Here is a 16,718-nt window from a genome sequence, read left to right on the forward strand (position 1 = left end):
ACTGACTATTACCCCACAGAGGCGGACCAAGTATTGCTCAGAAAATGAATATAGACAGAGAGGGAACTGACACATATGTGTCATAGCCTGATCTTCGCTGCCTTCTCAGGTGAAATCTCACTGTTCAAAGAGCAGTCCTCGCTGTAACCAACTGGCAGATGTTCGCGTGGGTTCAAGCAATGTGGATGATTTGATTTCCAAAGTCTTACTTTACATAAACACCCGTCCTCGGCTTTTAAATAGATTGGATATTTTCCTGTATGTTAACCTAGAGTGAGGTGGTTTGTAACCGTTCAGTGGATGCGCTTCGTTTTTGTTAGCCATAAAATATCCGTGGTCAGCGACAACTTTTAAGACGAATGCTTGGAGATACACTTATGAGCAGAAGAAATCCGGATGGAAAAGGAAATTCATAATATGTGGGTCTACATTTTGGCCAACCCTAAGGATGGATAAGTGACAAGGGCGGACAACGTCATATGTGTTCGACTTCCAGGCGGTGTGGCTTTGTGATCTTACTGCTCCCTCACCCACCTTCCCCTTCTTTTCTTCTTTGTTAACCAAACCATTCTGTCCGGCTCCATGGCTAAATGGTTAGCGTACTAGCCTTTGATCACAGGCGTCCCGGGTTCGATTCTCTGTAGGGTCGGGAATTTTAACCAACATTAGTTAATTTCGCTGACACGGAGGCTGGATGTACGTGTCGTCTTCATCATCATTGCATCCTCATCACGACGCGTAGGTCACCTACGGGCATCAAATCAAAAAGACTTGCATCTGGCGAGCCGAACTTGTCCTCGGACCCTCCCGGCACTAAAAGCCACACGCCATTTCATTTCATTTATCAAACCACTCTGTGTGTTTTGCTCTATGGCTACACATTCTGGCTATACTGGACTTTCCTAATCAGAAAAAAAATTAACTGTTGTTTCATTGTGAAGAAATGTACATGATGTAATCCCGTTCCAATACGTAAGCTTTTAACTGTTTGATCAGCGCTGACAATAACTCTTTAGGAACGGCTTTTCAAACACCCTTGCATTTCTAATGAACATAAGTATTTAATGCCAGGTTATTTTTACTCAGGTGTTTGATGATATATCACGACATTAATAATAATAATAATAATAATAATAATAATAATAATAATAATAATAATAATAATAACAATGAGGAAGATGAAGACATTGTTGTGTGATGATGCAATAAATGTAAAACTTCCGCAGCGTATGGTGAAATGTTACGTTTAGTCTACTCTCCTTTTATGGGGTTGAAGCTTGAACGTTAAAAGCGGCTACCATCTAAATACTGGAAGTCTTAGAATTTTGGCTTCATAGAAGAATGCTTAGAGTCTCGTGGATTGACCATGACACAATGATCAAGAATTACAGAAAGCAAAATGCAAAAATAGAACTGGTAACCAACATCAAATGCAGAAAAATTGCATGCCTAGGGCATATTTTGCGTGGTGAAAAATACGCAGTTTTACATCTAACTTTGTAAGGAAAAATTTCAGGGCGCCGAGGAGTAGGCAGAAGAAGAACAACATGTCTTAAGAATATTAAAGACTGGACAGGCATAAAAAGTACTGAAGAACTGTACCGTGTAGCTGAAGACAGGAAAGCACTCTCCACATTGATCGGCAATGTCTGGGAAACTGGGCAGGGCACATAGAATAAGAAGAATATTGATACAACCTTTGGGAAATAAACTCAGCAGTTATTTAAAATTCAACCGTGTGATAATGTTCATAATAAGAAAGAATAGTTTTATATCACATGGCAGTTTGTATAAAGAAAAGATAAAAGACTGACCGACTTAGTATGTTTTCGAGTGTGAGTAACTTCTGGACCTGTAATTTATTTGCGTCAATTTAACAATAGCACACAGCACCTCGACCCTTTCGAATACTACGAAGTAATAATGATCAATCTCGCATGAATACGGATATCTCATGTAATTCGGTGTTTCCCGACTGCTAAAACATCGGAGTTCCATACAGACGTTGAAATGCTTCAGTAGCCGGTGACTGTTGTACGTTTTCACTGCTTTTCCTCTACAGTATTACTGCATCTCTCTTCGCAATCTGAGCGCAAGGGAAAAGGTGTGTGGGAAGACACAGATATAACCGGCCGTATGAAAAGTGTATGAATAATTCATAACTCCGTAATGAATGGATGCTTAAAATAAGACCCCCTCCACATTCAACTCAACGAGGTATACATGTATTACATCTACCTCTTCCTACACATCATCCGTATTGCCCTATACATCAGATGTAACCAGGGGGTTGCACTTTAGGTATATGGGAATGTGCTTGTTCGACATATAAAGTAGTGCTGAAGCCATCGGTCACTCAGAAGACACAGTTCGGTTTTCGATAAGAAGATACGAGGAAGAGGGCACGGAGGGCCTTAAAACTCACAGTAGATCGGGGAAACTTAAGAAGACAACTAGGGAGCAAGATAGAACTAATGTAGAAGCCAGAAACGAAAATACTTTCCTATTAATCAAGTGATGAATAACCATTCGGTTTCCGTTTCTCCCGGATTGGTTTCCTCTAACTATCTAAGTGGCTATAAAATTATTACTTTTGTGGAAAACTAGTGCATTCTTTAAGATTATCTCTACTTTTCGTTATTTATAAAAATGCATTTATTTTCATGTGTAGGAATTTCTTTTTACGAAATGCACCCCTTTATTTCTTTAGGAGTATTTTATGATATTAAGAAAATAACTCATTTTTCTTTATTACAACTCACCTATCATTATTAATTATTTCTTGTATTGAGAAGAATAGTCTTCATTCAAAAGTCTTTACAAATATAAAAATTATCTCTGTGTCTTATTTTATGCGTCTTTTCATCCCATTTAATCTTTCTCCCATTTCCCGTACTTATATTAAGAAAAAATCATGGTATAATATTTCATTTAAAGAGTGACTTACGTATTTAAATGAAACATGAATCGCCTTAGTAATTTCTTGCGTCCAGATATTCGATATCCATGCATAATTTAGTGCAAAATATATTAATTAATCTATGACAGTGTTTGCAAAAGTATTAAAGTAATTCATTTTATAGGGCCTATATTAATGAAAATAATGGTCATTCTTTCTTACAATGGTTGAGTGCTACGTCATTTGATAATAAAGTCATGGTAAAGACCGCTAAAATTTCATCCAGTCCTCATACACAAGAATTACAAAGAAACAGGAGAATTTGACCCTCAATGAGTTTGCATACGACAGTACGTCTGTTATCTTCAAGGAGCCTGTGTGGTTCCTCCCCTCATTCCCCTCTCTAGAGCATCTTCACTGTCGAGCCGGGGGGGGGGGGGGCGTGTGGGCGTGTGGACAGGCGGTAAGCAACACTCTGCAGGTGTTTGCCTCATGCTAGATCTCCCACCCTTTGCTCTCTCCATCTCTCCTCGCTCTTCAGATGTGTGCATGTGTTACGCTTCTACATGGTTCTGACCCATGAGAGAAAGACAGTGTAAGTCGGTACTGGCGGTTTTCACAGCTATACACATTTCCTTGCCTGAAATTAATATTTTTAGCCGATAGATTTTCACGAAAGCCAGTGTGCAATGCCCGCAAGAACGTTTTCCACTGGAGTTGGTTTGAAAGTGCCTGAGATCCTCCTGCATGCTCCATACTGCTGATGACCTGCTATAATCATGTTGAAAACTTACCGACTTCTTTAGGACAATGAAATTACAATGTTCCATTTTACAAAATAACATTGTCAAGACACTTCAATATCTATATGTTCTCAAAGTCGAGGATTTTACTAAAGCTGGGATCTTCTATTGACGACATTCTGGGTTTAAAGTTACTTGATAACAACCGAACTTTGCTGTGGAGGTCATGTGTTTAGTTACGATTATTACGTGCCTTAACTTCCAAATAAATGCTAGTTATGCATTTCTGTTTGTCTTGACAATTTCATTGAATTCCATGGCTCAGTTCAGTTATACCATTGCCGATTGTGTAACCCAGAAATTTCGAGCTGTTTCGTTGTTCAATTATTTGCCATGTGCGACGACTGATCCAGCAATTCCGAGGACTGGATGTTGTGGAACGAAACTTCATCTCAGTTTTTCGCTACATTATTCCTGAGGACTTTCCATGTGAACTTCGCATCTGCAGTTTAGTCTCTTCGAGGTTTTGAAGGACATGTTGTATTTCCACTCCAAATTTACGATCGTCTTAATTCAGCGTCTCTCTCTCTGACACTGAACACGATGCGTTTTCCTGAATAGTAGTTTAAAGGCCATGAACAGTTGTTGATCTGTTACACAGTCAACTCAGTCAGCTGGCCGAATGCCATGCTTCTAAATCTTGTTCCACATATCTGTGATGATCTGCACACCTACGTCGCCTGACTCTTTCAGGAAAAAATGAAATGACGTATGGCTTTTAGTGCCGGGAGTGTCTGAGGACATGTTCGGCTTGCCAGGTGTAGGTCTTTTGATTTGACACGGTAGACGACCTGTGCGTCGTGATGAGGATGAAATTATGACGAAGACAATACATACGTTCAGCCTCCGCGCCAGCAAAATTAACAGTTTTGGTCAAAATTCCCGACCCTGCCTTGAATCGAACCCGCGTCCCCTGTGACCAAAGGCCAGGACGCTAACTATTTAGCCATGGATCCGGACTCCTTTTAAGGAGATCAACTGCTACACCATCTGGGGCAAGTGACTTAAGCAATTTTAACGATGCAATTGTCCATTTTGTCTCTTTAGATAGAATGTGTGGTTCCATTTCGAATCCATGTCAAAGGATCATCCTTGGTTGTACTGTTCCTCGTAGATATCCTCACAATATTCCTTCGATCTGTTTAATATGCTCTCGAAGTCGTGGATTTTACTACCACTGGCATCTTCTATTGACTAAATTCTGAGTTTAAATGTATTTTACAACAATCTAACTTATATGGATAGGCTATATAAAAGAAGATCTCCAGCGGGGTTTTGTCCAATATAAAGTATATTTGACTCCCGTAAAGATCACTAGGCAAACGCCATATTTTTATCTCATTTTTCTTGTTTATTTGCCGTCTCTTAGTAGGTGCGCCATTTCTTTCTTTCTTAATCTGCTTACCCTCCAGGTTTGGCATTTCCCTCGGACTCGGCGAGGGATCCTACCTCTACCGCCTCAAGGGCAGTGTCCTGGAGCGTGAGACATTGGGTCGGGGGACACAAATGGGGAGGATGACCAGTACCTCGCCCAGGTGGCCTCACCTACTATGTTGAAATGAAATGGCGTATGGCTTTTAGTGCCGGGAGTGGCCGAGGACATGTTCGGCTCGCCAGGTGCAGGTCTTTCGATTTGACACCCGTAGGTGACCTGCGCGTCGTGATGAGGATGAAATGATGATGAAGACGACACATACACCCAGCCCCAGTGCCAGTGAAATTAACCAATGATGGTTAAAATTCCCGACCCTGCCGGGAATCGAACCCGGGACCTCTGTGACCAAAGGCCAGCACGCTAACCATTTAGCCATGGAGCCGGACACCTACTATGTTGAACAGGGGTCTTGGTGGGGGTTGGGATGATTGGAAGGGATAGACAAGGAAGAGGGAAGGAAGAGACCGTGGCCTTAAGTTAGGTACCATCTCAGCATTTGCCTGGAGGAGAAGTGGGAAACCACGGAAAACCACTTCCAGGATGGCTGAGGTGGGAATCGAACCCACCTCTACTCAGTTGACCTCCCGAGGCTGAGTGGACCCCGTTCCAGCCCTCGTATCACTTTTCAAATTTCGTGGCAGAGCCGGGAATCGAACCAGGGCCTCCGGTGGTAGCAGCTAATCACACTACACCACAGAGGCGGACGTGTGCAATTTCAATATTTTTAATCCAGTTTATGTATTGATGTTTCTTATTTTCTGGTAATGTGGCAGCATTCTTATATAACTTCACCAACCACTAAATTATACCTCTCGTTTATCATTTTAGTTAATACTAGCTGATGTACAATACCCGTGCTTCGCTACGGGATTCTCAGAAAGACTGACTTGGTGGTTTCCTAACTGAATTCAACATAGGTCATTACAAAAACGTCAGTAGGAATGTAGCGATTGAAAGCAATGTTATCATATAAAATACTCGATCAAATGAAAAACCGCACACTTCCTCACTTTCAACGAACAGTACTACGGTGCCGATCTAAGAGTCCAAAGTCCCAGAGATGGAATAACCTGGTCGCAGACTGCCGTGAACACTCCTCTGTCATTATTCCGTTAAATATGCACACTACTCATTCCAATCAGTGCCTCAGAGTAGGAATTGAATAGCTCGAATACTATGATGAACCAGTGTGTTACGTACCAGATATATCAGGAAATGTATGAACCAGAGGAATGGCATGCTAACGAAGAAAGTTATCTTACTCCCCAGCTACTTCCCGACAATATACAGTCAGGCTGTTACAGTCGGTACGACCAGGCGAGTTGCCCGTGTGGTTAGAGGTGCGCAGCTGTGAGCTTGCATCCGGGAGTTAGCGGAATTGAAACCCACTGCCGGCAACCCTGAAGATGGTATTCCGTGGTTTCCCATTTTCACACCAGTCACACCATGCTGTACCTTAAAGCCAAGGCCGCTTCCTTCACACCACTGTTCATTTCCTATCCCATCGTCGCCATAAGACCTACCTGTGTCGGTGCGACGTCAAAAGAATTAAAAAAACCTCGGTACGTTGCAATAATCCTATCTATCGGGGATGAGAGGAAACAGAAGACAAAAAGCACATCACAACAAATGGTCAATGTAATGTTATTGTTGATAAAGTTTATGAGCTTTCTATATTGCAGGCCTTCACATTAGTTTTCTTTCGACTCTGTGATATTAGGGTGTCCTACAAAATTATTTATATCGTAGACTATAGTTCCTTATTCTCAGACTTTACATACTGATTTTCACTAAATTCTGTTTACCCATTTTCTCGTGACTCGGCGCTGATATGGACTTAGTAACAAAAATCCAAATTCATGAATATCTCTGATTATATGCGGTTCGATAACAATGTATAAGACATAAGTGATCGGAAATTTAATAACTTCTTACATATCTACTACTAACTTACGACATAACTAAAGTTATGTTAGTTATGTAGTATTTATTGATACGACCACTAATAACATAAATAATTTGAGAATTACATTTCAGGCCTTCCCCTAAACTACCATTTAACTCAGTGCGAATAACATTATTGATAGCCTAGATTATAGCGACCTATTTCCTGACTTTGCATACCAATTTTCGTGAAGATACGACCACTAATAAAATAAATATTTGACAATTAAATTTTAGGCCTTCCCCTAAACTACCATTTTTCTCAGCGTGTATAGCCTATATCGTAGCGAATTATTTCCCATCTTTATGTAGCGATTTTCATTAAGACACGACCAGTAATAACATAAATATTTGAGAATTAAATTTTAGGCCTTCCCCTAAACTACCATTTCACTCAGCGTGATTAAAATAATTTATAGCCTAGATTGTAGCGGTTCATCACCTGACTTTACATTCCGATTTTCATTAAATTCTCTTCAGCCGTTTTCTCGTGATGCGTGTACATACAGACAGACAGACAGACAGACAGACAGACAGACAGACAGACAGACAGACAGACAGACAGACAGACAGACAGACAGACAGACAGACAGACAGACAGACAGACAGACAGACAGACAGACAGACAGACAGACAGAAATTACGGAAAAGTAAAAAATGCATTTTCTTGTTACTATGGACATGACCGATACAGAAATACTATTCTTTTCAAATTCTGAGCAATGAACAGACAAAACTCTTATTTTATATATATAGATTTCGGACTTTATTGTCATACATTACATATTTTACTAGTATTCTCTTGCTATTTTATTCTATACTTATTGTTTGCCTTTCTATGTTCTTCGTTCTTTGAACCTTCCTACACAATCACCTGTCATCAATTAATAAATTTCTATCCCCGGACGAAGAAAGTAACAGTTGTTTAACAAACCGTCCTTTGTTCTAGGCGGCTCGCCTAGGCGGTGTCCCTCCGGCACCACCTGGACCTCGCTCGTATGGCAGCGCCGATACTACGATCAAGGCCTGCGTGTCCAAGTTAGCAGCACATCCCGTTGGTTCGATGAAGAGAAAGACACCAAGTGATGGTAGCTTACGATCTGATCCGGATATCGCAAGTGATAAGGGTAAGTGACTCTTCATCTGAAGCGCAACCTCTTCTGTTTCATGTTATACAGTCATTCTTGAAAAAGCTTGCGTTGTTATTAAAGTACTAGAGAATAAAGTAGTGTTGTGTGTTAGTTGCAGGAATGTTGGGGACGGCACGAAAATGGAGTCCCAAAACAATGAATTTAAAATCCCACGACCCAGCAGGCAATCAAGGCTAGGATTACCGAGCGAGTTGGCTGCGCGGTTTTAGGTTATATAGCTGTGAGATTGAAGTCGGGAGATGGTGGGTTCGAACCATACTGTCGGCAGCCGTGAAGATGTTTTCCCTGTTTTCCCACTTTTACACCTTAATTAAAGCCAGGGTCGTTTTTCCTCCCCTGTCCTATCCCATCATCACCGGAAGTCCTGCCTGTGTAGGTGCATCGCAAAATAAATAACGAAACAAGTCTAGGAATCCGAATCGTCAAGACCAAGCCCCCTTAGGTGTAAATAATAATAAAAAATGAATTGGCGTATGGCTTTTAGTGCCGGGAGTGTCCGAAGACAATTTCGGCTCGCCAGGTGCAGGTCTTTCGATTTGACTCCCGTAGGCGACCTGCGCGTCGTGATGAGGATGAAATGATGATGAGGACAAAACATACACCCAACCCCCGTGCTGGCGAAATTAACCAATGGTGGTTAAAATTCTTGACCCTGCGGGGAATCGAACCCGGGACCTCTGTGACCAAAGGCCAGCATGCCAAACCATTTAGCCATGAAGCCGGACAAATAATAATAATAATAATAATAATAATAATAATAATAATAATAATAATAATAATAATAATAATAATAATAATAATAATAATTGAACATTTCGATACCTACCATACATCTTACGTAATGAGCACATCTTATTTCTTTCGTTTTAGGATCAGGAATATATCTAGGGCGGGAAATTTATCTCTGTTCCTCACCTGGTTTCGAATAGACGCGTCTCATTTTGAATTTTTCTTTTTTTGATAGGAACACCTTTCGAAAATTCCATGTTTCATATCTCTACAGTACACCCTCTGTTCATCATGAACACGTATCCCTTTGCAGCTAACGTCCATGACTCGTCTTTCCCTCGTAACTTTCATGGATATTTATAGGTTACTTGACTGCTACAGCTGTGCGGTGGGTTGGAGCCAGAGCCATCTACAGTTAAAGCCGGAAGGTACGCTTGGCAATGCTGTAGCTATCTGTCAAGCGGAGGCCGATAATAAAGGGGGCGTGTCCGATTTTGAATGACTTCACCCATATTCACTACATTTAGACCAACACGATTATTGTGATAAATGCACACTCTTCGTAAAATGGTACTAAGGAACACACACATATCAGTGAATGCATTCACTGAAGTTAGAAATACTCATTATACTTTAGGAACGGTACTCACAAGCTCAATTACTATGGAGCGTTGACAGCTTCCTCCACTTGGTATTTTTATTCCCACTGCTGACATAACTCCTGTTCTTCATCTGCTTTCAGCACTTACTTAACACGACATTGGAAAATGTAGACAATAAACCATCTATCGCTCCATTATTGTCACGCCCACAATGACGGCGTTCAAACCAGAACTTTGACTGTCATCTCTTCCTAAAGCAGCTCAGGATAGAGAGAACAGAGATTCTTTATAATTTTCACAACCCAGATGGTCTTCGTATACCACTGTTCTGCAGACACACACTATACAATGTGATGGCACCACTAACTCACCTCTCTGAAGTTCTTCAAAATAGCGATCACCTGTTTCATTACTCTGCAGGAGACCTAAACAGCTCATCCTTCTGGATATTATCCATACTGTATACCCGGAAATGTACAGCATATTCCCCCTGACATCTCAAAATGCCCACCACAAAAATTTCACATGATAAATGTGAGTCTAATTTGTTTATTATTTTCGTATTGAGTCCAATAACATCTGTCTTGATGGAATCAGACATTTCTAGTTGGCTACAGCCCAACCTCACTTTTCCATACCATCACCACCACCACTGCAACACTAGAATATCATTGATCCTAATTTTCATCTCACTTTCTAGGACTTGAGGTGCAGTAACATAGTAGTTACAACGAATAAGCCATAAGTACTGACTAAACCTTCTTTCTAAGTTATCACTTTGAACATTTCTTGACAGTAAATAATTTACTTTCACAGTTCCAAACGAAACTTTTTGAGTAGGGCCTAACTCATTTTCCTTTCAAGGCAAATAAAAATAATAATGATGATAACTATATCATTTGCTTTACGTCCCACTAACTACTCTTACGGTTTTTTGGAGACGCCAAGGTGCCGGAATTTAGCCTCTCAGGAGTTCTTTTACGTACCAGTAAATCTACCGACACGAGGCTGACGTATCTGAGCACCTTCAAATACTACCGGACTGAGCCAGGATCGAACCTGCCAAGTTGGGGTCAAACGGCCAGTGCCTCAACTGTCTGAGCCACTCAGCCTGGCCCTAGTGCAAAGTTCGAACTGTTCCCTTAAAAATATGAGGCAAGACAAAGAGTGTGCTTTCACTGCTTACCTCACGATACTCTATGAGATTGTGAAGCATTTTAATAGATTTATTTGTACACATTTAACACTAACACTACCAGAAGTGGTTCCTATATAATGTAATAAATATGCATTTAGTTGAGACCACTTTGATATTTTACCATCTGCTTAACATGTCATTTCTTTTACCATCACCTGATAACATATACAGATCGTGGTGAATTTTGAGTGAATGGGTTACATTTGGTATATCATCCATCTTCTTGTTTACCCTACTCTACATTTCCAGGCTCCTACCTTCAGGATCTTTTCCTTTAACACTTTTAACAATTTTTTGCAAATTTGGGAAAATAATTGGGCATGCATCAGGGAGAAGCTCATTAGGTTCAAGTGGTAGTATAGTTACGTTGACTTTACTACCACAAATGTTATCCCCTGTTGATAAACTTTCGTGTGTGACAGGTTTTATGCATTCGACTGAATCCTTCCCAGTTTCACATTTATCCCGTTTAAAGTGACAAATCCCTCGTCTGAAGGAAAACTAAACGAGGTAACAAAACACTTTTTAATGCTATAGTTGTTAACGATACAAGGGAACACAACATTTTCTGGGCACCTCCAAATACACGAAACATTTCATTAATAAGCTAAATTCAGTCCGCACCATCGCAAATAATAACGTTATTGATTTAACGTCCCACTAATTACTTTTACGGTTTTCGGGAGACGCCGAGATGCCGGATTTTGTGCCGGAGGAGTTCTTTAACGAGCCAGTAAATCTACCGGTACGAGGCTGAAGTACACTGACTGACAGTGACAATGCAACACCAAGGAGGAGTGGTTCGAAAGGGATGAAAGTTGGGGAAAAAACAGAGACGGCACGGATGAATAATTGATGTTTATTTCAAACCGATATGCAGGTTACACAATGCGCACGGCATCGACTCAGTAGGATGTAGGACCACCGCGAGCGGCGATGCACGCAGAAACACGTCGAGGTACAGAGTCAATAAGAGTGTGGATGGTGTCCTGAGGGATGGTTCTCCATTCTCTGTCAACCATTTGCCACAGTTGGTCGTCCGTACGAGGCTGGGGCAGAGTTTGCAAACGGCGTCCAATGAGATCCCACACGTGTTCGATTGGTGAGAGATCCGGAGAGTACGCTGGCCACGGAAGCATCTGTACACCTCGTAGAGCCTGTTGGGAGATGCGAGCAGTGTGTGGGCGGGCATTATCCTGCTGAAACAGAGCATTGGGCAGCCCCTGAAGGTACGGGAGTGCCACCGGCCGCAGCACATGCTGCACGTAGCGGTGGGCATTTAACGTGCCTTGAATACGCACTAGAGGTGACGTGGAATCATACGCAATAGCGCCCCAAACCATGATGCCGCGTTGTCTAGCGGTAGGGCGCTCCACAGTTACTGCCGGATTTGACCTTTCTCCACGCCGACGCCACACTCGTCTGCGGTGACTATCACTGACAGAACAGAAGCGTGACTCATCGGAGAACACGACGTTCCGCCATTCCCTCATCCAAGTCGCTCTAGCCCGGCACCATGCCAGGCGAGCACGTCTATGCTGTGGAGTCAATGGTAGTCTTCTGAGCGGACGCCGGGAGTGCAGGCCTCCTTCAACCAATCGACGGGAAATTGTTCTGGTCGATATTGGAACAGCCAGGGTGTCTTGCACATGCTGAAGAATGGCGGTTGACGTGGCGTGCGGGGCTGCCACCGCTTGGCGGCGGATGCGCCGATCCTCGCGTGCTGACGTCACTCGGGCTGCGCCTGGACCCCTCGCAGTGCCACATGTCCCTGCGCCAACCATCTTCGCCACAGGCGCTGCACCGTGGACACATCCCTATGGGTATCGGCTGCGATTTGACGAAGCGACCAACCTACCCTTCTCAGCCCGATCACCATACCCCTCGTAAAGTCGTCTGTCTGCTGGAAATGCCTCCGTTGATGGCGGCCTGGCATTCTTAGCTATACACGTGTCCTTGGCACACGACAACACGTTCTACAATGACTGTCGGCTGAGAAATCACGGTACGAAGTGGGCCATTCGCCAACGCCGTGTCCCATTTATCGTTCGCTACGTGCGCAGCACAGCGGCGCATTTCACATCATGAGCATACCTCAGTGACGTCAGTCTACCCTGCAATTGGCATAAAGTTCTGACCACTTCTTCTTGGTGTTGCATTTGCTCTGTCAGTCAGTGTATTTGAGCACCTTCAAATATCACCGGACTGAGCTGGGCATAGGAAGCTAGTTTAAAAAAGGCACCACTCAAACATATTCGTCTACTGATGTCATTCCATGCCATCTCTCCACTGACAGCTCGAAACATACCACTTAGTCGAGTAGCTCGTCTCTTTTCTCCCAAGTCTTCCCAGCCTAAACTTTGCAACATTTTTATAACCCACCTAGAAATCCACGAATAACGGCGAGAGAATTCGTCGTGCCGACCACATGATATCTCGTAATCTCCAGGCCTTTGGGCTGAGCAGTGGTCGCTTGATACGCCACGGTTTGGTTTGGTTATGTTTTCTCTGGTTTGTGATGGTCAGTAGTGCAGCGAATTGTGTGTATACGAAAAGAAGTGAATTAAGAGGAACGCAAACACCCAGTCTAAAACTAAAGGGCTTAATTATATGCAGTTATAATCCTCGGCCCGAGCGTGTGTCAGAACCTGGGCCCTCTCCACCAAAGACCACTACGCACTCCATTCAGCAAAGGAGCTGTAATTAATAATAATAATGATAATAATAATAATAATAATAATAATAATAATAATAATAATAATAATAATAATAATAATAATAATAATAATAATGCAGGCATTTTAATCTGACGCCATTTACTGTAGCCTACCTAAGCTAGAACTCTGTTGGGTGATCTGTGGCTGAGATTTAATAGATTTTGTCAGGTACACACTAAACTGTGTTGAATCGACTTTCTTCCGTCCTTCAAATATGCGTCTATCTTCGCCGGCATTGAACCAGCATCTTAGAATCAAGAATCCGAAGCAAAAGAAAGCATGCACGATGTGCGCTCACCCTGCTTTTCTCTCAGTTTGATTCTTAATTAGAATTACGACTCGTCTATCCTTCACCGCTTTTCCCACGCCCTGGTGGGGTCATGGGTGCGTCTTTCCTGTGAATATATGAACTTGAACTTGTTTTACGGCCGGATAACCTTCCTGACGTCGACCTTTCCTGGAGGGACTTATTCACCACTGGGTGTTTCTGTAATGGTCGGGACCGGGCTGAGTGGCTCAGGCGGTTAAGACGCTAGCCTTCTGACCCCAACGTAGCAGGTTCGAATCTGGCTCAGGGTATTTGAAGGTGCTCAGATACGTCAGCCTCGGGTCGGTAGATTTACTGGCATGTAAAACCACTCCTCTGCAATCAAATTCCGGCACCTCAGAGTCTCTGAAAACCGTAAAAGTACTTAGTGGGACGTAAAACCAATACTATATTATTATTATTATTATTATTATTATTATTATTATTATTATTATTATTATTATTATTATTATGATTATTATTATTATTATTATTGGTACTGTGGTGTGTAAATGAAAAAACACGCCCAACCCCGGAGCCATGGGAATGAACCATACGCGGTTAAAATCCTTGGCCCAGTCAGAAATTGAGCCCGGGACCCAGTATACTGAGTCCGCTACGCTGAACATTCAGCCAAGATATCGGATAATTAGTATTAATGAATAGCCACATCAATACAAACACCTAGCGAGTTGGTCGTGCGGTTAGGGTGACGCAACTGTGAGATTGCATTAGGGAGATGGTGGGTTCGATTCCCACCGTCGGCAGCATTGAAGATTGTTTTCCGTAGTTTCCGCTTTTCATCCCAGGAAAATGTTGGGGCTGTACCTTAATTAAGGCCATGACCACTACCTTCCCAATCCAAGCACCTTCCCATACTTGCGTCGCCGAAAACATTTGATGTGTCAGTACGATGTCAAACCACTAACAAACACCATACCAGTAGAGGTTATCAAGTATAACTTTACTCACTCCAAGTATTTAGGGTCGATAACCAAGATTTCTAAATATTGTAATCTCAACCATTATATTTAACTAATATAGCGAAAATGGTTGAAGAGGAAGGTGAACCAACATTGGAAGAGGTAACTGAAGCTGCAAAGGAGATGAGAAATAACAGAGCTGTGGGAGAAGATATGATATAAAGTAAAATATTCAAGTGTGGTTGTATAGAGTTATGAAAGGAAATGCACAGATTGATAAAGAATATTTGGAGAAGTGAGGTAATGCCAACAAAATGGAACACAGCCATTATTGTACCAATATATAAAAAGGGTAATAGGATAAAGTGTAATAATCATAGAGGAATATCATTGCTTAATGCAGCATATAACATATTTGCTAGGATATTGAACAAGAGACTACGACCATATGCAGAAGCCACTATAGGAGAATACCACTGTGGGTTTAGGGAGGAAAGAAGAACAACGGATCAGATATTCAACTTCAGATTAATAATGGAGAAATGTTATGAGTACAATATAACGGTTCATCAACTTTACGTGGATTTGGGAATACCACCAAAGTTAGTGAGACTCGGGAAAATGACGCTAAGCAACACCAACTGCAAAATAAAAGCTAATGGCAGATATACCGATAATTTTCCGATCAATCAAGGACTAAAACGCGGAGATTCTGTATCACCAACACTTTTTAATCTTGCATTGGAGGAGATCATGCGCAAACTGCCAAGCAAATTAGATGGCACTATATTCAACAGAACGTCCCAGAGTATGGCTTTTGCAGACGATATAGCCGTGCTTGGGAGGAACTGAAATCACCAGTTCGAGAACTACACAGTTTTGGAAAGTGAAGCGGCTACATTAGGCTTGGCCATAAGTAAGGAAAAACAATTCAAATTCAATATTCATTGACTTGGCCCTCAACGGGCAACTTAAACGCACTCTACAGTGTGATGGTGGTAGTACCAGACCTGTAGCTCAGATCCTTTCCAACAGAACAAAGATGGCCTAGGCCACCATAGCTCAATTGGTAGAGCAACCGACTCGAAATCGGGAGGTTGTGGGTTCGGATCCCACTGGTGTCTGGTTGGCCATTTTTGTTCTGTACTTAACATCTCTTCATCACGTACTATATGTACGTAACACGACCTAATAGGTTGAAAGTCGCTTTCGATTACAATGTGGTCGTGAAAATTCAATATTCATTGACTTGGCCCTCAACGGGCAACTTAAACGCACTCTACAGTGTGATGGTGGTAGTAGCAGACCTGTAGCTCAGATCCTTTCCAACAGAGCAAAGATGGCCTACGCCACCATAGAGCAACCGATGCGAAATCGGGAGGTTGTGGGTTCGGATAGCACTGGTGTCTGGTTGGCCATTTTTGTTCTGTACTTAACATCTCTTCATCACGTACTATAGTCTACAACTACAGAGGGTGCAAAACGCATGTGTTCGTTACGTGACAAATGCCAGGCGTGATGAACACATAACACCCTATTACATTCAGCTGCAATGGTTGAAACTCCATGAACGACGGGAAATCTCAGAAGCCGTTGCTACGCACAAAATTCTCAAACTGAAGACCCCACCCTACCTATATAATGCATTTAAATCTATGGAGTCAGTACATAACAGAGATAATAGGTTTACAAAAACTACCCTTCAAATTCCCCTTCATCGTACCACTAAATTTAACAAATCTTTTGTTTGCACTGCATCCCGTATCTTCAATGTCTTTAACCTTCACCGTTTTGCAAATGACACGAACTGCACCCAACTAAAGCAGTCCTTAACATCTATCTTCCTGGAAGAGTACGCAAGGGGCTGAGATCAGGTATTCTTGTGTCCAATAATATGAAATATGTATATTTCTAAGAAAATTGTTTCTGTTTTTTATATTCCTGAGATTCTTGTAGTCTAAAATATTAAAAAATCGAATGATATGCTTTATTACTTCTTATATGATTTAT

At 42.0% G+C, this 16,718-nt stretch overlaps 1 protein-coding gene and 1 non-coding gene across 2 annotated transcripts in view; both read left to right on the top strand.

Annotated features, from left to right (window-relative positions):
- Positions 1 to 16,718, top strand: part of LOC136876168 (dipeptidase 1) — a 602,180-nt gene that overhangs the window by 250,526 nt on the left and 334,936 nt on the right. The window contains exon 4 of the mRNA XM_068228333.1: positions 8,044 to 8,208. Coding sequence (XP_068084434.1) covers positions 8,044 to 8,208 — 165 coding nt within the window. The remainder of the gene's footprint in view (positions 1 to 8,043; positions 8,209 to 16,718) is intronic.
- TRNAS-CGA (transfer RNA serine (anticodon CGA)) lies at positions 15,759 to 15,832 on the top strand. Its single transcript has one exon. It is a non-coding gene; the product is annotated as a tRNA-Ser (tRNA).

The sequence above is a fragment of the Anabrus simplex genome, chromosome 6 (genome assembly GCF_040414725.1).
Source record: "Anabrus simplex isolate iqAnaSimp1 chromosome 6, ASM4041472v1, whole genome shotgun sequence".
In the NCBI taxonomy this organism is placed as follows: Eukaryota; Metazoa; Arthropoda; class Insecta; order Orthoptera; family Tettigoniidae; genus Anabrus; species Anabrus simplex.